The sequence below is a fragment of the Rhinoderma darwinii genome, chromosome 1, assembly GCF_050947455.1.
Source record: "Rhinoderma darwinii isolate aRhiDar2 chromosome 1, aRhiDar2.hap1, whole genome shotgun sequence".
In the NCBI taxonomy this organism is placed as follows: Eukaryota; Metazoa; Chordata; class Amphibia; order Anura; family Rhinodermatidae; genus Rhinoderma; species Rhinoderma darwinii.
This window is the reverse complement of record NC_134687.1, coordinates 656409543-656434300: the sequence shown is the minus strand read 5'-3', so window position 1 is coordinate 656434300 and position 24758 is coordinate 656409543. Positions and strand designations below refer to the sequence as shown.

At 45.3% G+C, this 24758-nt stretch overlaps 1 protein-coding gene across 1 annotated transcript; it reads left to right on the top strand.

The window, feature by feature from the left end:
• Window positions 1-4529: 4529 nt before the first annotated feature.
• LOC142703389 (oocyte zinc finger protein XlCOF29-like) lies at window positions 4530-5392 on the top strand. The gene is made up of 2 exons (XM_075848233.1): window positions 4530-4677; window positions 5159-5392. Exons 1-2 carry the CDS (start codon window positions 4600-4602, stop codon window positions 5390-5392), a joined length of 312 nt encoding a protein of 103 aa, XP_075704348.1. The 5' UTR covers window positions 4530-4599.
• The last annotated feature ends 19366 nt before the right edge of the window (window positions 5393-24758 follow it).

The following is a 24758-nucleotide window of genomic DNA, read 5'->3' as shown; positions in this document are numbered from 1 at the left end:
ACCTGCAGCGTTGCTGTGAACACGCGGTGGAGCCGCAGAGGATTCTGGGAACAATGGCGTTTGGTGAACGTGACTTTCCTATTGAACTTAATGGGGAAATTCTGCAACAAATGCGCAGCGAATCCGCGGTATAAATCCGATATCCTGCGTGTCTATAATCCGCACCGCAGGTTAACCCCTTAACCCCTTGCGTACCTTCGACGTACTATTACGGCACAGGAATAAACTGTCACTATGTGAAATCACATAGTGACAGAACAGCGGCGGCAGCTGTCATTGACAGCTAACCGTCTCTGCTACCGGCCTGGGGACCAATTAGCAGTCCCCAATGCCGGCGATTGCTGTGATTGGTCAGTCTCTGAAGACTGACCAATCACAGCCGTCTGTGACGTCGTCTGCAGGAGAAAGCTCCTGTCACTTTCTCTGATCTCCTCACCTCTGTGAGATCCGTGAGGAGATCAGAGAAAGCGGTGTAAAAAAAAAAACACTATTTTTATTAACCCCTTCCCGAAAATGGGCGTATAGTAACGCCCTGAGGATGAAGCGGGCACAGGAGCTGTGCTCGCTCCATCTTCATCGGATGTCGGCTGTAATATACAGCCGACATCCCACTGCAACTACAGCGATCACTGTCCTCTCCGATCGCTGTAGTTTAACCCCTTAAATGCCGCTGTCAATAGCGACAGCGGCATTTAAGTGATTGATACAGAGGGAGGGGGCTCCCTCTGCACCCCATTGCCCCCCCCCCCCGCGAAAAATCGCGGGGTTCTTATGGTTGTAATGGCAACCAGGAAGCCTAGCAACGGCTTCCTGGTTGCCAGGTACGGGAGCCTATTAGGTCCTGCCCAAGGCAGGACGTAATAGGCTCAACTGTCAGTTGTAAAGTGACAGTTACAATACACTACACAAGTATATACAGAAGTAGTGCAGTGTATTGTGCAGGGGATCAGAAGATCAGATCTTCCAGTCCCCTAGTATGTGTAAAATAAAAAGTGAAAAAAAAGTTAAAAAAAAGTTTTCGATAAATAAATAAATACAAGTTTACCGTAATAAAAACAATAATCGCCCTGTTTCCCTGATCAAGCCCTTTATAATTAGAAAAAAAATGGAAAAAAGACAAAAACTAGACATAATAGGTATCGCCGCGTTCGTATCGGCCTGACCTAAAAAAATATCATATTATTTATCCCGCACGGTGAACACCGTAAAAAAATACCATAAAAAACAATGGCAGAATTTCCTTTTTTGGTCACGTTGTTTCCAAAAAAATGGAATAAAAAGTGATCAAAAAGTCGCGCGTAGCCAAACATGGTACCAATAAAAACGACAGTGTGTCACGCAAAAAATGTATGTACTCCGCACAGATTACATATGCCCCCACATTATAAACTGAAACACCAGTAAAACACTAAACAAAACTACTACAAGCAAAATCTGCGCTCCAAAAGCCAAATGGCGCTCCTTCTGGGCCTGGCAGTGTGCCCAAACAGCGGTTTATGACCACATATGGGGTATTACCGTACTCTGGAGAACCGCTTAACAATTTATGGGGCGTATGTCTCCAGTGGTACAAGCTGGGCCCAACGCATTGGGCACTGAAATAGCATATATGTGGAAAATGGCAATTTTCAATCTGCAACATCCACTGTGCACTAATTTCTGCAAAACCTTTGGGGGTCAAAATGCTCCCTACACTTCTAGATGAGTTCCTTGAGGGGTGTAGTTTCCTAAATGGGGTCACTTCTCGGGAGTTTTCACTGTACTGGTACCTCAGCGCAATGCAACATGGCGTCAAAAACAAATTTTGTAAAATCTCCACTCCAAAAACGAAATTGCACTTTTTCCGTTTAGACCCTTGCCGTATGTCCAAATAGCCGTTTACAACCACATATGGGGTATTTCCGTAATGAGGAGAAATTGTGTAACACATTTTGGGGTGTCTTTTCTCCTGTATTCCTTGTGGAAATGAAAAATTCTGAGCTAAATCTACAGGTTATTGGAAAAAAAAAATGTTTTCATTTTCACGGACCAATTCTAATCAAATCTATAAAACACCTGAGGGCTCAAAATGCTCACTACACCTCTAATTTAATTCTTTCAGGGGTATAGTCTCCAAATTGGGATCACATCTGGGGAATTTCTACTGTACTGGTACTTCAGGGGCTCTGCAAATGCGACATGGCCCCCAGAAACCAATTCAGCAAAATCTGAGCTGCAAAATCCAAATGGTGCTCCGTCCCTTCTGAGCCCTGCCGTGGGTCCAAACAGCAGTTTATTACCACATAATGGGGTATTTCCGTAATCAGGAGAAATTGCTTTACAAATTTTGAGGTGATTTTTCTCCTTTATTCCTTATAAAAATTAGAAAATTCTGTGTTTTTTCCAAAAAAAAGTCTCTTTTCATCTTCACAGACTAATTCCAATAAATTCAGCAAAAAACCTGTGGGGTCAAAATGATAACTATACCACTAGAAAAATTCCTTGAGGGGTGTAGTTTCCAAAATGGGGTCACTTTTGGGGGGATTCCACTGTTTAGGTCCCTCCAGGGCGTTGCAAACGTGACACGGCACTGACCATTCCAGTAAAATCAGAGCTCCAAAATCCAAATGGCGCTCCTTCCCTTCTGAGCCCTGCTGTGGGTCCAAACAGCAGTTTATTACCACATATGGGGTATTTCCGTAATCGCGAGAAATTGCTTTACAAATGTTGGGGTGCTTTCTCTCCTTTATTTCTTGCAAAAATTAGAAATTTTTACGTTTTTCCAGAAAAAAAGTAGATTTTCATTTTCACAGACTAACTCCAGAAAATATAGCAAAATACCTGTGGGGTCAAAATGCTAACTATACCCCTAGATAAATTCCCTGAGGGGTGTAGTTTAAAAAATGGGAGTCACTTTTGGGGGTTTCCACTGTTTTGGCACCACAAGACCTCTTCAAACCTGACATGGTGCCTAAAATATATTCTGAAAAAAGGAGGCCCCAAAATCCACGAGGTGCTCCTTTGCTTCTGAGGCCTGTGTTTCAGTCCATTAGCACACTAGGGCCACATGTGGGATATTTATAAAAACTGCAGAACCTGGGCAATAAAAATTGAGATGCGTTTCTCAGGTAAAACCTTCTGTGTTACAGAAAAAAATGTATTACAAATGAATTTTGTAAAAAAAAATGAAATTTGAAAATTTCAGCTCTACTTTCCTTCAATTCCTGTAAAACGCCTAAAGGGTTGAAACACTTTCTGAATGCTGTTTTGGATACTTTGAGGGGTGCAGTTTTCAAAATGGGGTGTTTTATGGGGGTTTCTAATATATAGGGCACTCAAAACCACTTCAGAACTGAACTCGTCCCTGAAAAAATCGCTTTTTGAAATTTTCTTAAAAATATGAGAAATTGCTGCTAAAGTTCTAAGCCTTGTGAGGTCATAGAAAAATAAAAGGATGTTCAAAAAACGATGCAAACATAAAGTAGACATATGGGGGATGTTAATTGGTAACTATTTTGTGTGGTATTACCATCTGTTTTACAAGCAGATACATTTAAAATTGGAAAAATCATAATTTCTTCATATTTTCGCTGAATGTTGGTGTTTTTCACAAATAAGCAATGAATTTATCGACCAAATGTTTGCACTAAGCTAAAGTACAATATGTCACGAGAAAACAGTCTCAGAATCAATTGGATAGGTAAAAGCATTCCGGAGTTATTACCACATAAAGTGATACATGTCAGATTTGAAAAAATGGGTCTGGTCGTCAAGGCCAAAATGAGCTGGGTACTCAAGGGGTTAACCACCAGGACAGGTTCTGTTTTCGTTTTTTCCTCCCCGTCTTCTCAGATCTATAACGTTTTTTATTATTCCGTGGATGGAGCGGAGTGAGGATGTGTTATTGGTGGATGACCTGTAGATTTTGATCACTTTTATAACTTTTTTTTTTTTTTTTAGAGCGACTAAATAACAGCGATTCTGACTTATATTTTTGTTATGTTTTATGGTGTTTATTTTTTGTACATGACTAAAAACTTTACCCGTACACCACGTCTTGTGAGATGTCAGCAATGTCTCCGCAGTATCCGCCATGTGTCAGGTTGTCAGGAGTCAGGTCTTCATTGTCTGGGGGGGGAAATGTCTTCATTTTACTCTTCTCACCTGAGAGATATGCCATAAATGTCTGATATATGGGGGTCCCACCTCTATGCGGAGAACGGGGGTCCCCCGACCTGCCTGGTGAGGTGATGACTACATCCGGGTGGAGAAGTGACCACACATGTGCACGACTCTCTCCATTCACTTGTATAGGAGGTCCAGAAACAGCCGAGCACGGGCAAAGGTGGAGCCGCATCTATCAGACATTTCTGGCATATCCTGGGGAGAAATGTCCGGGTGGGGAATACCCCTTTATACCATGTGGTGACGGCTCTGAGAAGATGTTTCTCTCAATGATGAATAAGTGAGGTTCTGTATGTCACACATGATGTTGTCCCCTGTATGATCTCCATCTTCTCCTTTCTTCATAAAGACGTCTGCAGTACTAGATCCTCCAGTTCCTCCAGTTTTCCCATCTTCTCCTCCACAACGTTCCTTCTCCTGAATGACCCACCAAGGATGGACAAGGACAGGAATGAGATGAGCAGAAGAATATTAGACTTCACCTTGGAGATCATCTACCTGTTGAGCGGAGAGGTAAACTTTTCTACATTCTAGAACAAGTCACACATAGGGAAGGGACAATACGTAATAGGAAGAATCCAGTGTCCTGTATAACAGCGTCCAGACCTTCCAAGTGACGTCAAGAAGCCACCAGCAGAAAAGCTGAAGATCAGCCACCAATATGGTCAGTTATGTGTCATGTCACCAATGCAGCAATAGTAATGTTGTAGAGCAATGAGAATGACAAGGAACCAGGAGGATCAGGATGACATCTATATAGAAACATAGAAGATGACGGCAGGAGGAGAGCACATGGTCCATCTAGTCCCCCCAATATTATTTCCTTTTTAGTTTTGGCCTCGTTCTATTTTCTCAATGTCTTTTTGTAGGTGAGGTCTCCAGTATTACAGATGTGGGGTCACTAGAGCTCTATACAGCGGGGTCACAATCTCCCTCTCTCTACTGAGGGGGGAATACTGTGTTCAGTTCTCTAAGTGTCTCTCTCCATACACAGGAGTACACAATAGTGAAGAAGACATCGGGTGACTGTACGACTCCCATCATCCAGGAGTCAGGAGGATGGAGCAGTAGTCAGAGCCCCATCACAGAGCCTCTCCCTCACTCCCGGATACATGAGAAGAAGATCTTAGACCTGATCTACAAGATGACTGAGTTGCTGACTGGAGAGGTGACACTGCTGGGAATGCTGGGAACTTCTACAGTAACAGCACTGGAGGTGTCTGGGTGATGACTGTATCATTGTGTGTGTCAGGTTCCTATAAGGTGTCAGGATGTCACTGTCTATTTCTCCATGGAGGAGTGGGAGTATCTAGAAGGACACAAGGATCTGTACGAGGAGGTCATGATGGAGAACTACCGGCCCCGCACATCACAAGGTGAGAAGAGACAGATATATATATATATTGGCCATTACTTGGGGCACAGGCTGGACAGGCGGCCATGTTGAAGTCTTAATAGCGTCATGTGCAGTACATATACACGTGTATACAATGATCTGTAATGTAGCAGCTCCACAATTTCTGCTCTTTTCACATCACGTTAGATCCTTATGTTTCCTGTATATGGCCAATAAATCCAGAGCGCTCCATTCACCAGACAGATTTTGTCTTTGCCAGAAATGAAGCCCAGAGCAGTACACTGTACGAGCGCAGTGAAGCGAGGTGTACCATCCTCGGCTTCATGTGTGTAATGTTCATGCTCTCATTCCCACCGGACTCCTCTCAGTAACTTGTAATTTCCTTTGCTGAAACGGAGGGTTTTGATGTAGGCCGGTTTGGAACACTAAACTCCAGTTACATAGCGACATGCTGGGGGTTTAGTGGCTCCAGACCTATTGACAGGTTCTCTTCTAAGGCTGGGTTCACATGACCATGTTACGTCCGTAATGTACGGAACGTATTTCGGCCGGAAGACCCGGACTGAACACAGTGCAGGGAGCTGGGCTCCTAGCCTCATAGTGATGTACGACGCTAGGAGTCCCTGCCTCTGCGTGGAACTACTGTCCCGTACTGTAATCATGATTACAGTACGGGACAGTTTTCCTGCAGCGAGGCAGGGACTCCTAGCATCGTACATCACTATGATGCTAGGAGCTCGGCTCCCTGCACTGTGTTCGGTCCGGGTCTTCCGGCCGAAATACGTTCCGTACATTACGGACGTAACATGGTCGTGTGAACCCAGCCTAAATGTTGCCAGGACTCCTAGAGAAAGCCTGTGAGTCCTGCATCCCCCGCCCACTCAGAATGATTGACAGGTTTTCCTTTTGTGATCCTGCTCATAAAATCTGAGGGTGTGACAGACGTTCCTGATGGGGCCGATGCCGGAGCTCCAAACAGACGTTCTTTGCTTTACCTCCTGTACGTGCAGAACATGTAAGGAGCGATGCTGGAAGGGGTTAATATCAGCCCCCCACAGACATTGAGATCCGCTGCTGTAAATCTGTGATGTGGGGGCCATTATTTTATACCTCTGTACACATTTGTGGGGAGGAACAGCACAATTATATTCTGTGACATGCCGCTCATCTGTAGTGCGGAGGATGGGCAGTCAGACCAGGTATATGTTACTGCCGGTCATCACTCTACACCAGTGTGCTAAGCTGGTCATACACATTAGATGTATGTCTCCTGGACCTGCTGACTTTCTAATGTATATGGCGACTTCCCAACTCTCCCCGGACGTCCGATGTCGGGAGAGAGAAGGATCGGGCTGCGGAATTTGAACATGCCGGATCCTTTTGTTAGTAGATCACTCACTATCAGAGGAGTTTGGCAGCGACTTTCCCCTATTGAAGACCCATACACACCCGACCGAGCGTTCATGTACATGGAGGAGGGGAGGAACGATGGTTCACCTGACATCTAGAGTGTATGACCGGCTTTAGACTAGTAGTTCACAAACTAAGAACTTCTGCAGGTCTCAGATAATGGCTGCAAATCATTTCAGAAAGAATAATGTCCTCAAGACTCATGTAACGGAATCAGTAAATGGTGGAGACTTAAAAACTAACTTTAATAATCACCATTTAAACGGGGTTATATAGACTAATAAAACAGACAGAAAACAAAAGAAGTTACCGATGGCTTCAACCTTCTCATACATTCTGTGTTACATAGTTAATAAGGATGAAAAAAGTCACAAGTCCATCAAGTCCAACCTATAATCTGACCGTGTTGATGCAGAGGAGATAAAACACCCCATGAGGTGGATGACAATTGTCTCATTAGGGGAAAACTCCTCCCCCGACTCCAAATCTGGAAATCACAATAAATCTCTAGATCACCGTCCCGTCTCCAGAATCTAGTGCCCAGAACTTGTAATATTAAAGAGAACCTCCGATTATACTGACATTATATAGAAAACTATTATACTGCCGGAGTATAATAGTTTAATGTCCAGAGACGTCGGGCGCTCCCTCTAGAAGCACTATTCCCGTCCAAAAATGACGGCAACGCTTTGGCAAGGGATTCCGCTCCTAGAGGGAGCTTCAGTGGCGCTATCTACAGGGGGTGTGTGGTGCTATCTACAGGGGGGGGTGTGGCGCTATCTACAGGGGGGGTGTGGCGCTATCTACAGGGGGGGTGTGGTGCTATCTACAGGGGGGGTGTGGTGCTATCTACAGGGGGGGTGTGGTGCTATCTACAGGGGGGGTGTGGCGCTGTATACAGGGGTGTGTGGCACTTTCTACAGGGGGGTTAAGGTGTTATCTTCAGGGGTTTGGCATCTAAGTTTGATGAAACTAAGGGGGAGATGTTCTGGCACTTGTGGAGAGAGACGGCAGACATGAAAGTGCAGCTCTGCACACATTAAACCTCTGTCCTATTCTGCCAACGTTTATATATGTGACAACTGCCCGGGGCATCAGTAGTTGGAACGTATATAGCCGTATGGCTGTCGTGAAGGGGTTAATAATAATGTATAGACAATATTGCCTACAGAGGTGTACACAGCCTTTAAGAGGATAATAAGCAGGTGACGCCCAGACACTTTTTTTTCGGTTGTAGGGAACTCTCGATATAGAGGAGCCCTGTGTCCCGCTACTTTCATGTGTATCCACGTCCACAGAACGCAGATACAGTTAAATACTATGGCGGAGCAGGGAGCCGTCAGCGCCCCGCCGTTCACTCTGGTAGGTCACAGTCTACTTTAGGCCTGCAGCTTACAAGGTGCAGGAACATCGGCACAGGTAGTGAGGACCTCAACATTGTAATTTCGGCTGTGATCAGTAAACATAGAAGTGTAGAGAGAAGTGTCTGATATATAGAGAGATATACAGTAGTCATGTATTCAGTCACTGTGTGTTTCCTACAGATGGATCCAGTAGGAGAAATCCACCAGAGAGATGTCCCAGTCCTCTGTATTCCCAGGACTGTCCAGAGGAAAATCACAATGTCCCAGAGAATCATCAGGTAGATGAAGCTGAGCCCTAGACCACATCTATATAGGGGGGTGTGGAGCTTTTTGGTCCTGCGGTCATAGATGTGGTCATAGATTTTGGTGGTTTCTTATGTTGATCTGTTAGATTCTTTGCACTCTCTGCTGTATTGTACTGAATTGTTACATATGTGAAATCAGGGGGAAGATCTGACTAATAATAAAGAGGAGGATGAAGCAGAAGAAGAGCGGGTGAGGGGCGATCAACCGTGTAAGAGTGAAGTGGAGGAGGAAATTCCAGGAGGTGTTACCACAGGTCAGTAATAATGAATTTAGAAAGTGAATTGGGAGGTTTGTTAAGGTGGGGTTCCTCCTTAGTTCTACATTACAGTAACACGTCAATGTGTTATACATAGTGCAGGACCTGAGGGAGCTGTGACTGCACATAGACGTTCTCTACAAGGTGTTCTATGGATCCTGGATCTGAGAGAACTCAGTTTAACCTCTTAAACACCACATCAATACTGATAGGGGCTCGTGGTGTCACACCACATTTTTTGTGGCGTCCTTGTTACATAAAAGTCTACAGTGAAATATAGTCAAACAAAATGCAAAGTCGTCCCATGGTATTTCTCTCTCCTTGTATGTGTAATACAACTGTCCTCCCTCCCCCTCCACTTGTCTCTATGGGTATCGTAACTAAGATCCATTTCATAGTTTATGCAGAGGATCCACCGTTATGATACCCATACAATGTATGACACACAAGCCAGGAGCTTTGTATATTGTATGAACAGCTGACTATGAAGAAGATGATAGTTACGATACCCATACAGACAAAGCGGGAGGATGGGGGAGGGGAAGTAGATTTACAAGTCAGGAGCTCTGTAGAAAGTATAATTGTATCATAAATAATCGACAGATTACACCTCCGAGAAAGGAGCGGTTATAGCATAGACAGAAAGAGAGGGAACTCCAGATTGGATAGGCTGCAGTACAGGAAACACAGGCTCTGGATGCTGAGAAGCCTGTGTACGGGAGTGTGTCTGAGGTGTGCCGGGAAGATTGGGAGCGCGCCTGAGGTGTGCCGGGAAGATTGGGAGCGCGCCTGAGGTGTGCCGGGAAGGTTGGGAGCGCGCCTGAGGTGTGCCGGGAAGATTGGGAGCGCGCCTGAGGTGTGCCGGGAAGGTTTGGAGCGCGCCTGAGGTGTGCCGGGAAGGTTTGGAGCGCGCCTGAGGTGTGCCGGGAAGGTTTGGAGCGCGCCTGAGGTGTGCCGGGAAGGTTTGGAGCGCGCCTGAGGTGTGCCGGGAAGGTTGGGAGCGCGCCTGAGTTGTGCCGGGAAGATTGCGAGCGCAGGACACAGCCCCTGCTATCCAGTGGCTTTAAAAGTGCAGAGCAGCAGAAAAAAATTTTTTGCAACGTCCTTTTATTTTTCTAGGACGTTACAAGGCTTCTAAGTTTAGTAGCAATTTCTCACATTTTCAAAAAAAATTCAAATGCCTGTTTTTTTTTTTTTAGGGACCAGTTCAGTTCTGAAGTCGCTTTGAGGGGCCTATATATTAGAAACCCCCATAAATCACCCCATTTAAAATCTGCACCCCTAAAAGTATTCAAAACAGAAGTTTTTTAACCATTTAGGCGCTTCACAGGAATGAAAGCAAAGTGAGGCCGGATTCACACAAGCGTGTGCGTTTTGCGCGTGCACAAAACGCGGCATTTTGCGTGCGCAAAAGGCACTTAACAGCTCCGTGTGTCATTACCATATGATACACGGCTGCGTGATTTTCGCGCAGCCGCCATCATTATGACACTCTGTTTGTATGTTTGTAAACAGAAAAGCAAGTGATGCTTTTCTGTTTTCAATCATACTTTTTACTGCTGTTGCGCGAATCACGCGCGTCACATGGAAGTGCTTCCGTGTGGTGAGCGTGGTTTTCACGCACCCATTGACTTTAATGGGTGCGTGATGCGCGAAAAACTCACAAATATAGGACATGTCGTGAGTTTTCCGCTGCGTGAAAATCACGGACAGTCTAAACGGTTCCATTGACTAACATAGGTCCGTGCGAGGCTCGTGAAAATCACGAGCGTTGCACGGACGTATTTTACGTTTGTCTGAATAAGCCCTAAAGGTGACATTTCAAAATTATTATTTTTTAAAATTACATTTTAAAGGGAATGTGTCGCAAATGAAAACTTTTTTTTTTAAGTGTCGTTACTTATTTCTATTATATTTTTTAAGTTTTTTGCTGTATTTTTTTTTTTTTTTCCGTATGGTGGAAAGTATTAAAAATTAAATAATAATTTGACATGTTTTCCAATGTTGGCCACCAGGGGGAGCACTTCCCAGAATTACAGCAAGGTGAATAAGGCAAAGCAACCTGACTCACAGCTGCCGTAAATGTGGGAGGGAATCTCACCCCCCCCTCCTACAAGCCAGGAAAAGGTGTCTTCAAATTGCTAAGCAGTGTCTGGCAGCCATATTGGGTGTGATTCTGCAGCTGGAAGAAGTTCTAAGACACACCAAAAGGCTAAGGGTATGTTCACACGCTTACTAAACAAAGGGAAAACAGCTCCTGATTTTCAGCCATTTTTTAATCAAACTCGCGTTTTTTAACGGCCGTTTTTGGAGCTGTTTTTCTATAAAGTCAATGAAAAACGGCTCCAAAAACGTCCCAAGAAGTGATGTGCACTTCATTTTGGTCGGGCGTCTTTTTACGTGCCGTTTTTGGAAAACTACCACGTAAAAAACGCTTCCGATTTTTCAGCTGAAAACATTGTGTGTGAACATACCCCTAGGGTATGTGCACACACTAACTGCATTTACGTCTGAAATGACGAAGCTGTTTTCAGGAGAAAACAGCTCCGTCATTTCAGACGTAATTGCTCGTACTCGCGTTTTGCGAGGCGTCAATTACGGCCGTAATTTGGAGCTGTTCATTGAATTCAATGAAAAACGGCTCAAATTACGTTCCAAGAAGTGTCCTGCACTTCTTTGCCGAGGCTGTTATTTTACGTGCCGTCTTTTGACAGCGACGCGTAAAATTACAGGTCGTCGGCAAACCCATTCAAATGAATGGGCAGATGTTTGCCGACGTATTGGTGCCGTCGGCCGACGGCCTTTGAAGCTCATGAGCGATTCATCTACAGACAAATTTTTGTCAGGGGTGTACAACTTTATAAATCAATAATTTAGAAACGTGATTAATGGCCTTAATTTATTAAGCCGATCATAGGCTGGGTCACTTCTTGGGGGGACTTGGGAATTGTCGGTAAAATGCATGAACCGCATTAGAGCCTCATAGCGGTTTCTGGACATCACTGCTGCAAATACAGGGGTAACGTGGACAGCACTAGAAGTCCAGTAGGACCGGACAGATGTTTTTTTAACTAAACCCATATCGAGGGTAATTCCTAAAATTTCTTTCATTTCTGGGACACTTGTGGGGTTCCACATTCTTGAGTATATAGATGCAGGCTTTTTCAGAACAAACTGCCTAGCATAAAGATTAGTCTGCTGGACTATCAAGTCTAGGACCGTATCAAGTACAAATAAATGAAAAAATTATAGGGGGTAAAATTTTGGATATCAACATTAATTCCTGGAGTCGCTTCAAATTTGGGTACTTGGGGGGAACATGATAGTGCGGGAGCCCACATCACGGGAGGGACTGCAACACTCGGCCCTGCACTTGACACCTCTATAGCGACTGCTGTATCTACCACCATAGGACTATGGGGTTCAGTGGTAGAATTAGAATAGTCACTGTCGGGGAAAAAGTTCTGAAGCGGTGTCTGTTTCACTTTCAGAACATAGCAAGGCGTAGGCTTGCTCCGCGCTGTACATTCTGAGACATTATATTTATAGATATGTATATATATGCCCTATAAGTTCTATTAGAACCCTAAAGTAAACCTAGAAACGACACAGATTTTTTTAAAACCTTTTTTTATATAACAGACGTAAAAAAAATTCAATAAAATAAAGCCCTAATGTAGTATTACAGCCCTAAGCACTACCGCTAATCTAACACTAACGCTAATCTAGCACTACCGCTAATCTAGCACGAACGCTAATCTAGATTTTAAATATTATATATATATATATATATATATATATATATATATATTAGAAAGCGGTGATTTGTTTTTTCACTTTTTTTGGACAGCACAGGACGCAGACTGATCTCTCTCTCCTCTCACAGACCAACTACTGTGAGAGGAGAGAGAAACACAGCCTATGTCCTGGCTGTGTTATGAAAATAACGGTCTGTGATAGGTTTTATCACAGAGATCACCTGATCAGGGACCAGTCACAACGGTCCCTGATGGTTGCTGTGCCAGCTGCTGACACAGGCAGGTTATGCACAGCGCATGCGTGCGCCATTTTGTGTGGGGGGATTGGATGGGGGGAATCAGACGTGGGAGGGGGGGGTTCACCTGGGGTATACTGCAGAACACTGATTACCCGTTCTCTCTACTCTCTAAGAAGTCATTCCATGAGTGGAGAGAGAAATGGTAACGATCTGCCGCTTTGCAGTGAACGCTGTGATTTAACGATTCACGACGATCACGTGACCAGAGACCACTCGTGAAGGTCTCTGATTGTTGCTTCGAACACTCAGCTACCTCCGGTAGCTGAGAGAACAGGGCTTTGATCATTTGTTTTGGCGCTACATTAGGCTAAAGCACTGCCGTGAAAAGGCGGCGCCTTAGCCTAAAGCCCCTTAGTGACCGCCATGAAAAGGCGTATTGGTGGTCACTAAGGGGTTAAGGATTGGAGCGGATCCATAATTGCCAAGGGAACATCATCGGCATAAAGACCAATTTTATGGGCCCTAGAACCGACTGTAATACCCCTAATATTCGGATCATTGCGTATCAACTCTGCCAATGGTTCCATGACTAAGGCAAATATGATAAGGGATAAAGGACAACCTTGCCTCGTGCCATTCTGTATCTTAAATGAGTCAAATGGGACAAAAAACCTGAGGAAAGAAGTCTAGCTGAAGGAGACGAGTATAATGCAAGTATAGGGGATTTTATGAAGCCTCTAATACCAAAATGCTCCAAAAGATTAGATAAATAAATCCAATGCACTCGATCAAACGCCTTCTCCGCGTCCAAAGCTAAAAGCAAGAGAAGGCCTTTGAGATATTTCCGCTCACTGCATCAGATTCATAAACCTACGAGTTCCATCCGGGGCCTGCCGTCCTGCCACAAACCCTACTTGATCTGATTTAACTAATTCGGGGACAATTTTGAAAAGTCTGTTTGTGAGAAATTTTGCAAAAGGGAGGTCGGGCGGAAATTAGCTGGAGATATAGGGTCTTTTCAAGGCTTTGGGAGGGAGAATATGGTGGCAGATAAAATTTCCCCCGAGAAATTACCATCTGCTGCAGCCTTATTGAAGACTTGCAGGAGATGAGGGGCTAAAGTTGTGGCATATACTTTATAATAATTGTTTGTGAATCCATCAGGGCCAGGAGCCTTAAATAATTTAAGGGAAGATATGGCTTTTAGTATCTTCGACTCAATTGAGCCGAAAGATCCAGTAACTGGGATTGGGAAGCCTGTGGCAACGGAACAGAGTTAAAGGCATGGTGTCGCCCCAAAAACATGGTTTTTTTTTAAAATTTAAACATTTAGTGTGTGGGTGATAAAACATTGTTCAAATTTTTTTTATTTTTTTCGCGAGTCAGGAAATATTATAAATTTTTTCAAATTTATAATACTACCCATTTTTGGTCACTAGATGGAGCTGTTTGGAGCTAGTTCCCAAAATTGCAGCATTGCAACATTGGGTTAAAAGCTATCGCTCTAGTGAGCGCTCAGCATCCCCCCCTCCTTTATCCTGGCTAGTGCCGGGATAAACGAGGGGTTTGAAAGGTTTAACCTCCTACACTGTGTGTCGCCATTTTTTGAGGTAACCCACAGTGTAGTAGGTTTACATGCAGTAGTAAACACACACAAACACTAACATACATTGAAATCGCTTACCTGCTCCTGCCGCCGCGGCCCGTCCGCTCCCTTTGCTGCCGCTGTTCCATGTGCACTTGTCCGGAAGCCGCGACCGGAAGTAGTAATATTACTGTCCGGCCGCGACTTCCGGTCCACAGGAAAATGGCGCCGGACGGCGCCAATTTCGAATAGGACTGTGTGGGAGCGGCGCATGCGCAGTTCCCACACAGACGCCGTACACGGCAGTCAATGGGACGGGAGCCGTTCGCAGTCCCTATGGGACTGTGGCTGCCGTATTCCATGTCTGTGTGTGTCGTTAATCGACACACACAGAAATGGAACAAAAAATGGCAGCCCCCATAGGGAAAAAAAAGTGTGAAAAAAAGAAACAGTAAAACACAAACACACAAATGAAAATAAACGTTTATATTAAGGCACTAACATCTTTAACATATTAATAAAATATTTGTGATGACACTGTTCCTTTAAGAAAGTCGGTGATATCAGGCCCTGTAGGTTGATAGGTGTCACTATCTCCATGTAGATTATACAAAGCACTATAGTAAGCTTGAAATTTCACAGCAATTAATCTAGGATCCAGGATCTTATACCCCTTTTTCATCTATAAGATAGGTAATGCGAGAGTGCGGGGCTGCTTGTTTTAGTTTCTTAGCCAAGAATGCCCCAGCTTTGTTATTATGCATGTAAGTATATATTTGCATGCGTTTTGAAATACAAATCATGCTGGGAAGCAAGTAGTGATTGTAAATTTAAACGTAAGGACCGCAATTCAGTCGCGTAACTTAATGAGGGGGCTACTTTATTTTTCAATTCCAAACTCGAGATGTTCTTAGTTAAAGGGAAGGTGTCATGATTTTTTTTTCTTCTTTTTAATATATTGCTTTTAATATAATGTAAACAAAAATTTTATTTATTTGTGTTTGTCACTTTCTACTTTTTAATGTATTCATACTTTTACTTCTCTATGGTGGCTGCCATTTTATATTCATCTCTGTATGTGTCAATTAAAGACACATACAGAGATGGAATACGGCAGCTACAGTGCATAGGGCACAATCAACGGCAGCCGTCCACTGCCTCTGCTATCTGGCTCTGTACTGCAGGTCAGAGTCACACAGCAGAGAAGCCGGTTTGTAGGGAGAAAGCAGGCGCCATTATGAAGACCAGCTGCACTGCAGGTAAGGTGTCTCTCTCTTTCTCTCTCTTTCTCTCTCTTTCTCTCTCTTTCTCTCTCTTTCTCTCTCTTTCTCTCTCTTTCTCTCTCTTTCTCTCTCTTTCTCTCTCTTTCTCTCTCTTTCTCTCTCTTTCTCTCTCTTTCTCTCTCTTTCTCTCTTTTTCTCTCTTTCTCTTTTTCTCTCTTTCTTTCTTTCTTTTCTTTTCTTTTCTTTCTTTTCTTTCTTTTCTTTCTCTCTCTCTCTCTCTCTCTCTCTCTCTTTTTCTTTCTCTCTCTTTTTCTTTCTCTCTCTCTCTCTCTCTCTTTCTTTTCTTTTCTTTTCTTTCTTTTCTTTCTTTCTTTTCTTTCTTTCTTTTCTTTCTTTTTCTCTCTCTCCCCCCAGACGGGCCGGCCATGCATTGCATTGCAGACTACAAGCTGACATAAACGGCCCTTGTATTCTGTTGACGATACATGCAGTGCAGCCGTGGAGTCTGTCATCCCCTGCCGGTTTATTATCAATGCAGCTCCTGCTGATAACATATCGTGCTTGTTCTGATCTTCTAAGGGCCGTTGCTTCTTTGTGTTCCCTGTAAAATCCCTGCCAGTATCTGTATGTAGCAGTGCTGACTGTGTGTGTCTGTGTAGTAGAGCTGAGTGTGTATGTATGTATGTATGTAGCAGTGCTGTGTGTGATATGTATTGTCAGTGTGGACGGTGTGCGGACTGTGATCGGTTGAGGAGGTGAGGTATCCGTCAGCAGGATGTTGGGGATGAGACTGTCAGCAGCAGATGGTTATTCCTATCACAGAGTGGTGTGACAGTCTCCTCTACTACGGAGGAGAAGTTTAGCAAGATTGTATGGGGACGATGGAGGAGACTGTCAGCAGTATTGGGTGGTGATGCTGGAGGAGACTGTCAGCAAGATTTTTTGGTGATGCGTCCCCACCCAATCTTGAAGACAGTCTCCTCCTCCATCACCACCCAATCTTGTTGACCGTCTCCTCCATCACCACCCAATCTTGCTGACAATCTCCTCCATCATCACCACCCAATCTTGCTGACAGTCTCCTCCAGCGTCACCATACAATATTGCTGACAGTGATGCTGGAGGAGACGGTCAGCAGGATTGTATGGTGATGCTGGAGGAGACTGTCAGCAGTATTGGGCGGTGATGCTTGAGGAAACTGTCAGCAGGATTGTATGGTGACGCTGGAGGAGACTCAGCAGTATTGGGCGGTGATGCTGGAGAGGAGACTGTCAGCAAGATGGAGGGATAAAGACATTTAGCAGGAGAGGCATGTAAAATGCGCAAAAAAAAATGTGTCAAATAGACACCGTGTGAACCTGTCAACTGAAAAGTCATTCACTTCACTTTCATCATTCTAAGGGTATGTGCACACACACTAATTACGGACGTAATTCGGGCGTTTTTGCCCCGAATTACGTCCGAAAATAGCGCCTCAATAGCGTTGACAAACATCTGCCCATTGAAAGCAATGGGCAGACGTTTGTCTGTTCACACGAGGCGTATATTTACGCGCCGCTGTCAAATGACGGCGCGTAAATAGACGCCCGCGTCAAAGAAGTGACCTGTCACTTCTTTGGCCGTAATTGGAGCCGTTATTCATTGACTCCAATGAATAGCAGCGCCAATTACGTCCGTAATGGACGCGGCGTTCAAGCGCCTGCACATGCCGTTACGGCTGAAATTACGGGGATGTTTTCAGGCGGAAACATCCCCGTCATTTCAGCCGTTACGGACGCTGTCGTGTGAACATACCCTAAGGGTATGTTCACAAGCAGTGTTTTCAGCCGTCTTTCGGGCCGTAAACGTCCCGAAAAACGGCTGAAAAATCCGAAGCAGAATGCCTCCAAACATCCGCCCATTGGTTTCAATTTGAAATACGGCGTTCTGTTCCGACGGGGCGTTTTTTCACGCGGCTATTTTCCAAAAACGGCACGTAAAAAGACGCCCGCCAAAAAGAAGGGATGTCACTTCTTGGAATGTTTTTGGAGCCGTCTTTAATTTACTCTATAGAAAACCAGCTCCAAAAATGACCATAAAGAACGCTGCCAAAAACGCGAGTTTGATTAAAAAATGGCTGAAAATCAGGAGCTGTTTTCCCTTTATTTAGTAAGCGTGTGAACATACCCTTAGCCTTTTGGTGTGTCCTATAGCTTCTGCGAGCTGCATTTCAACAATCACACCCAAAATGGCAGCCGGTCACTGCTTAGCAATTTGAAGACACCTTTTCATGGCTTGTAGAAGGGGGGGGGGGTGACATTCCCTCCCACATTTATGGCAGCTGTGAGTCAGGTTGCTTTGCCTTATTCACCTTGCTGTAATTCTGGGAAGTGCTCCCTCTGGTGGCCAACATAGGAAAACTTGTCAAATTATTATTTAATTTTTAATATATTCCACCATGTGGAAAAAAAATAAATAAAGCAGAAAATAAATAAAAAAGGTTTATTCGCGACACATTCCCTTTAAATCAAATATCTCCTTTTCCCTTTTAGCCTGTGAGCAAGCTTTTATCAGTATCCCTCTCATATAAGCCTTAGGCCTTATTCACACGAACGTGTCCGTTTTGCGCGCGTGAAAAACGCAGCGTTTTTCCTTCGTAACAGTTCCGTGTGACATCAGTGTATTGTGCTTCTCAGCGTTTTTTACGCGCGTATGTCGTCCGTATGTCATGCGTTTTTTACGAAGGTGGTGGTTTTCTTTTTCTCATTATTTCTTTAACAACTGTTGCGTGAATCACGCACCGCAAACGGATGTGCGTCCGTGTGCTGTCCGTGATTTTCACGCACCCATTGACTTCAATGTGAGCGTGATGCGCAAAAAACGCACAAGTATAGGACATTCAGTGAGTTTCACTCAGCGAACACACGCTGCGTGAAAAACACTGAATGTCTGAATGGCCCCATTGACTTGCATAGGTCCGTGTAACGTGCGTTATTTTCACGCACATAACACGGACGTGAAATACGCTTGTGTGAATTAGGCCTTATGGGCATTCCACAATACGTGTGGACAGGAAACTGAGCCCTCATTAATAGAATATACAACATTTTTATTAACTGTTTCAATAAGGTACTTGAAGGCATGCAACTCTGATCACTATACTAATACATTACACTACCTACATAGTGCAATGTATTAGAGCTGTCCGTGTGACACTGTCAACAAGCCAGAGGCGGGTCCTAACAGGCTTCTGGACTTGGCAGACCTTTGTTAGGCCTCCGGTTGCCATACCAACCATTGGACCCACGTGATCGGCTCGCAGGGGTGCCGTTTGTCTAAAAAAAACTTAGATTCCGCGATTGCTGTTGACCTCGGCATCTAAGGGGTTAATTGGGCTGGATCGGAGACTAGTAATTAGAGCAGGGTCTCAGCTGTAATATACAGCTGACATCCGGCGGTGATGGCACGGGATTGGCTTCTGAGCCCGCATTATTACCGCAACGTAACTGTACTGCGGTTTGTGGGAGCTACTGTACTGTATATATATGGCACATGTTGGGAAGGGGTTAAGCATAATTTTGGAATAGTCGACATAAATAAAAAGAAATTAACACATACATTTTGGTGATTTCCTTTGTACTTTGTCATTTTTTTGGTTCTTCCATTACTGATCCCCTAATAATAATAGCTGAAAAGAAAAATCCTCATTATAGTTCTATGTTTAATATGGGACTTTGACAAGAATTGAGGAACTGTTGGAAAACACACAAGGTCCCCATGACAACTCTGCACACAAGTCACAAGGCGACATGTTGGCTTCAGGATACTTCCGTAGTACAACCTTAGGCCTCAATGTCAAGCACTCAGATCTCTGCTATAATCTATTGTACATTTTTTGAAACATGTCTTCTGGTAGGTCTCTGCTTTAAGCTTTTATAGTGGCTTTAGCAATGTGGGTTTTTTTGGTTTGTTTTTGTAACTTTCGGGGCAATCTTCCAGATCTAATGATTATTAGGAAGCTTGCATTTCCCATTTAAATATTGTACATACAACAACGTTTCAGTGATGATCACCTGCACTCAGAGGGCACTTCGCTAGATTCACCTTTTCAGTGCTAGACAGAATCCTCTTTCCTCTTAGAACAGCCTCAATTCTGAGGCCTGCTTCTCACGGCTGTATTTGCACTGTATGTTGGCTGTATTTCCCTGACCAAACACCACTCAGGGAGCCAGACACCTAGCAGCATAATGATGCATGATACTATGAGTCACTGCCTCTCCACGGGACTACCGTACTAAAGACAAAATTGCAGCATGGGGCAGGGACTCCTAATATTATAAATAACTATGATGGTAGAAGTCCGGCTCCCGAAACTGTGTTTGGTTCGGGAAATCCATCCGACATACGGTACAAACACGGCCATGTGAAGCAGGCCTTTAGTGGAATGGATTCAACAATGTACTGGAAACCTTTATTACAGATTGTGAGTGATAACCTCACTCTGTCTATTCCACTGAGGCGTCCACGGCAGCGGACCGCCATTCCTGCTCACCCCTCGGTGGCCACGTCCATGGATCTGTGAGTGCTGGCCGGCATCTCACTTCCGCTCTGTTCGGCTGTGTCCCGTAGGGTGCGCATTCATGCTCGTGCCCGGCTTTAAAGGGCTAGTGCGCGCACATGAATTTTATTATTAATCAGCCCTTATCTCTCTGGACTATAAAAGGGGTCCTCCCCTTTCACTCCCTGCCTCAGCGTTCTTTTTAATTCCCATGTTAGTCTTTGGAAATGGTCCCTCTGTGTTATCCTGTTCCCAAGTGTTCCTGTGCCCTACTGTCTGTTCCAGTTTCCTGTGCTGTGTTGGTTCCTGAGCCCTATAGAGTGTTGGAGTCGTGTTCTTTCATCGGTCACGTCTGCTGTCGTACACCACGTCTGGCCACGCCTGATATTCTCTGCCACGTGTGGCATCCTCTGCCGTCCATCTGTGCCTAGCTATTGCAACTGTCTGGACTATTCAGGTACCGTTGTGCTGGACTTTGTATTTATTGGGTACTCTGTTATTTGGCCAGCTGCCTCCCTGCTACAGCGGTGCGGCCTGGTGGGTCCACATACCCGCAGATTGTGACAGTACGCTCAGGCCATGGACCCCGCTGGTCAACCCAAGACCTTGACGACGTCACACAAGCCATTCAGGCAGACTTGCAAGACCTTCAGTCACGACAAGACCAACTCCTCCTGGCGGTGAACGCTATTGCACATTGGCTGGATGCGCAAGCCACAGTAGTCATCGCACCTATTCCTGCTGTTCCTCCAGTTACACCTCCTGTTCGTACCAGTGCCGACCCCGATGCTCCCTGCCGCTGCCTCCTCGCTATGACGGAGATACGAGGTCCTGCAGGGGATTTCTGAACCAGTGCCAAATCCACTTCTACATGCAAAGGCCTTCCCCTCTGATGACGCAGGGATCGCCTTCATAATCTCTCTCCTTACTGACCAGGCCCTGGAAAGGGGGTGAACCCCCTTTGGGAACATCAGGGACCAGAGACTCGTGACTTTCAGTATTTTTTACAGACTTTCTGTTCTATATTTGAAGAATCTGGGAGAGTTTCTTCTGCTGCTGCATCCCTGCTGACCCTACACCAGGGAGACATCTCCGTGGGCGAGTATGCCATTCAGTTCCGTACCCTGGCTGCAGAACTAACCTGGAACAACGAGGCCTTGGTGTCTACATTCTGGCAGGGACTGTCTTCTCGGATTAAAGACTAGATTGCCGTGCGCAATTTGCCACCTACCCTGGATGATCTCATTCTACTAGCCACCCGGGTTTACATGATGATCTGGGAGCGTTCCCAAGAGGTTCAGCGGGAGAGAATATTTCCTGGTTTAGCTCCTACTTTCCAGCAATCCCTACTGTCCCCATCAGTTGTTACACCAGAGGAGACTATACAGGTGGACCAAGTCAAATTGTCTACACAGGAGAAACTACGCAGACACACTTCAGTACTTTGTATTATGGCCTCAGAGGCCATGGTGTGCGTTTGTGTCCCCAGAAGCCAAAGAAACTCCAGTGCCTAGGATTGGTTGGAGAGACAACTGTAGGCAGAAAGGCACTAAATAAAAAATTCTCTTCCAAACTGACCATTCCTGTGACCATAGTGTCCGGCGAGAAGACACACCGGGTCTCTGCCTATCTGGACTCAGGATCCACGGCAAACTTCATCTAGCATGACCTAGTGGATCATCTCCAGTTGCCCACTGTTCCCCTGGAAACGTCTTTGGCTGTTGCCTTGGTGAATGGTTTTCCTCTGCCCGATCCAAACGCGTCTGTAACCAAGCCGCTGAAGCTCCAAGTTGTACTCCTTCATACTGAAATGATTACCTTCCTTGCCTAAAGCCGTCAATTCGGTTCTACTTGGCCTGCCTTGGCTCCGGCTGCATGCGCCTGTCCTGTATTGGAGTTCCAGAGAAGTTCTCCATTGGGGACCCAAATGTCCCCACCACTGCCTGTTACAGATCCATCCCCTCTAGCCTTCTCTGCCTTAGTCATTAGCGGGATTACATGCAAATTTTTTCCCAATTTGCAGATGTCTTTAGCAAAAAGGAGGCTGAGATGCTTCCCCCACACTGGTTTTACGACTGTCCAATTGAACTGTTTCCAAATGCTTCTCCAGGTGGACGGGTATATCCTCTCTCCTTGCCAGAGACTCAATCCATGTCGGCCTACATCAAGGAGAATCTGGAGAGGGGTTTCATATGAAAGTCTTCCTCCCCGGCCACGGCTGAGTTCTTTGTTAAGAAGAAAGGCAGATCTCTTCGACCCTGCATTCACTACGTTGATCTCAACCAGGTCACGGTTAAGACAAAATACCCGTTGCCACTAATATCCGAACTGTTTGACCATATACGAGGAGCCCGGATTTTTTCGTAACTAGACTTGCCTGGGGCTTACAATTTGATCAGAATCCGTCAAGGTGACGTGTGGAAGACGGCATTCAACAGTCAAGACGGGCACTACGAATACCCGGTGAGGCCCTTCAGTCCATGTAACGCTCCCGCGGTCTTCCAGGAATTCGTCATTGGTATTTTCAGAGATCTCCTCTATGTCTGTATTGTGGTCTATGCTGATGATATTTTGATTTTCTCTCCAGATCCGACGACTCATCAGGGGCATGTTCGTCAACTTCTACTTTGATTAAGGGAGAATCGTCTGTATGCCAAGCTGGAGAAGTGCGTCTTTGTTAAAAAAATTCATCTCGGATCAAGGTCTTAAGATGGACGCTGAGAAGGTAAAGTCCGTCCTGGAATGGCCACGTCCTCAGGGTGCGCAGACCATACAGCGTTTTTTTTGGAATTTGCCAACTTCTACCGGCAGTTTATCCCAAACTTCTCATCACTGACTGCTCCCACCATCTCTACCCTTACCAAGAAGGTTGTGGACACCAGAGTTTGGACTCCAGAGGCAGAATCTGCATTTAATAGCCTTGAGAGTGCTTTTACCTCAGCTTCAATCCTCAATCATCCTGACGTCTCTCGACAGTTCTCGTTGGAGGTGGACGCTTCCTCTGTTGGTGCAGGTGCACTTCTGTTCCAGAGAAGCTTTAAAGGAAAGGCAGTGGTGTGTGGCTATTATTCATGACTTTTTTTTCCTCCGCTGAGCGCAAGTACTCTATTGGGGATCGGGAATTATTGGCCATCAAATTGGCTCTGGAGGAGTGGAGACATCTGCTAGAGGGTACAGCTCATCCCATCCTGATATACACTGACCACAAGAACCTCACTTATCTCCAGTCGGCTCAACGGCTAAATCCCCGCCAAGCCAGATGGTTGCTGTTCTTCACCTGTTTTCAATTTGTGCTCCACTACCGTCCTGCTGACAAAAATGTGAGGGCCAATGCCCTATCCAGGTCGTTTGAAACAGAAGACATTGATACATTGCAGGGACTCAACAGAGACCCGTCCTGCATTATTACGGCTAATCCTCTGCAAGTTAGAGACATCCCTCCGGGGAGGACTTTTGTGCGGTTGGCAGAAAGGAGGAAAATACTTTGCTGGGGACACTTCGCCAAACAGGCTGGACACGCGGGTGTTTGTAAGACTCGAGACCTGATAACTCGTCATTTCTGGTGGCCCACGCTGTCCAAGGATGTTGTGGACTTGTTCTCTTCCTGCAATGTGTGTGCTTCTAACAAGGTTTCTCACTCCAAGCCTGCCGATCTGTTCCAACCACTTCCTGTGCCCAACGCCCCCTTGCAGCATTTTGCAATGGACTTTGTCACTGACTTTCCTTCATCAGTGGGATGCAATGCGGTCTGCGTGGTGGTGCATCGGTTCTCCAAGATGGCTCATTTTGTTCTGCTGACTGGCCTACCTTCTGCTCCTCGACTGGCTAATCTCTTCAGTGAGCACATCTTTCGCTTGCATGGCTTGCCTCTTCACATCGTGTCTGATCGGGGGGCTCAGTTCACCTCAAAATTCTGGAGAGCTCTGTAAAATCCTGGATGTGAAATTGAACTTTTCCTCCAGCCTACCATCCCCAGTCCCATGGTCAAGTCGAGAGGATTAACCAGATCATGGAGAATTATCTCCGCCCATCTCCATGCAGCATGATGACTGGGTACAGCTTCTTCCATGGGCCAAGTTCTCATACAACACTCACAGAAGTGAGTCCACCACTTCCACACCGTTCTACATTGTGTATGGTGAACATTTTAGAATCCCTCTTCCTGTGTCAGCTACATCTCAGGTACCCGCTGCGGACTCTGCATTTGGGGACTTTCTGCAAATCTGACAACCGACCCGGTCCTCTATTCTGCTAGCAGTTGATTGCTTGAAGAGAAAAGCGGATATTAAAAGGAGAGCGCCGCCTTAGTATCTTCTAGGTACCAAAGTGTGGCTGTCCTCACGGGTTATCCGTCTGAAGATGCCTTTGTCTAAGTTTGCTCCCAGGTACCTCGGACCCTTTGAGATACTACAACAGATAAACCCTGTCTCCTATAAGCTTCGGCTGCCTCCTACCATCAGAATCCCCAACTCGTTTCATGTGTCCCTCCTGAAACCGGTGGTGCTGAACCGCTACAGTAAGACTCCCAGTCCCGCAGTTGCTCCCAGTGGTTCATCTGA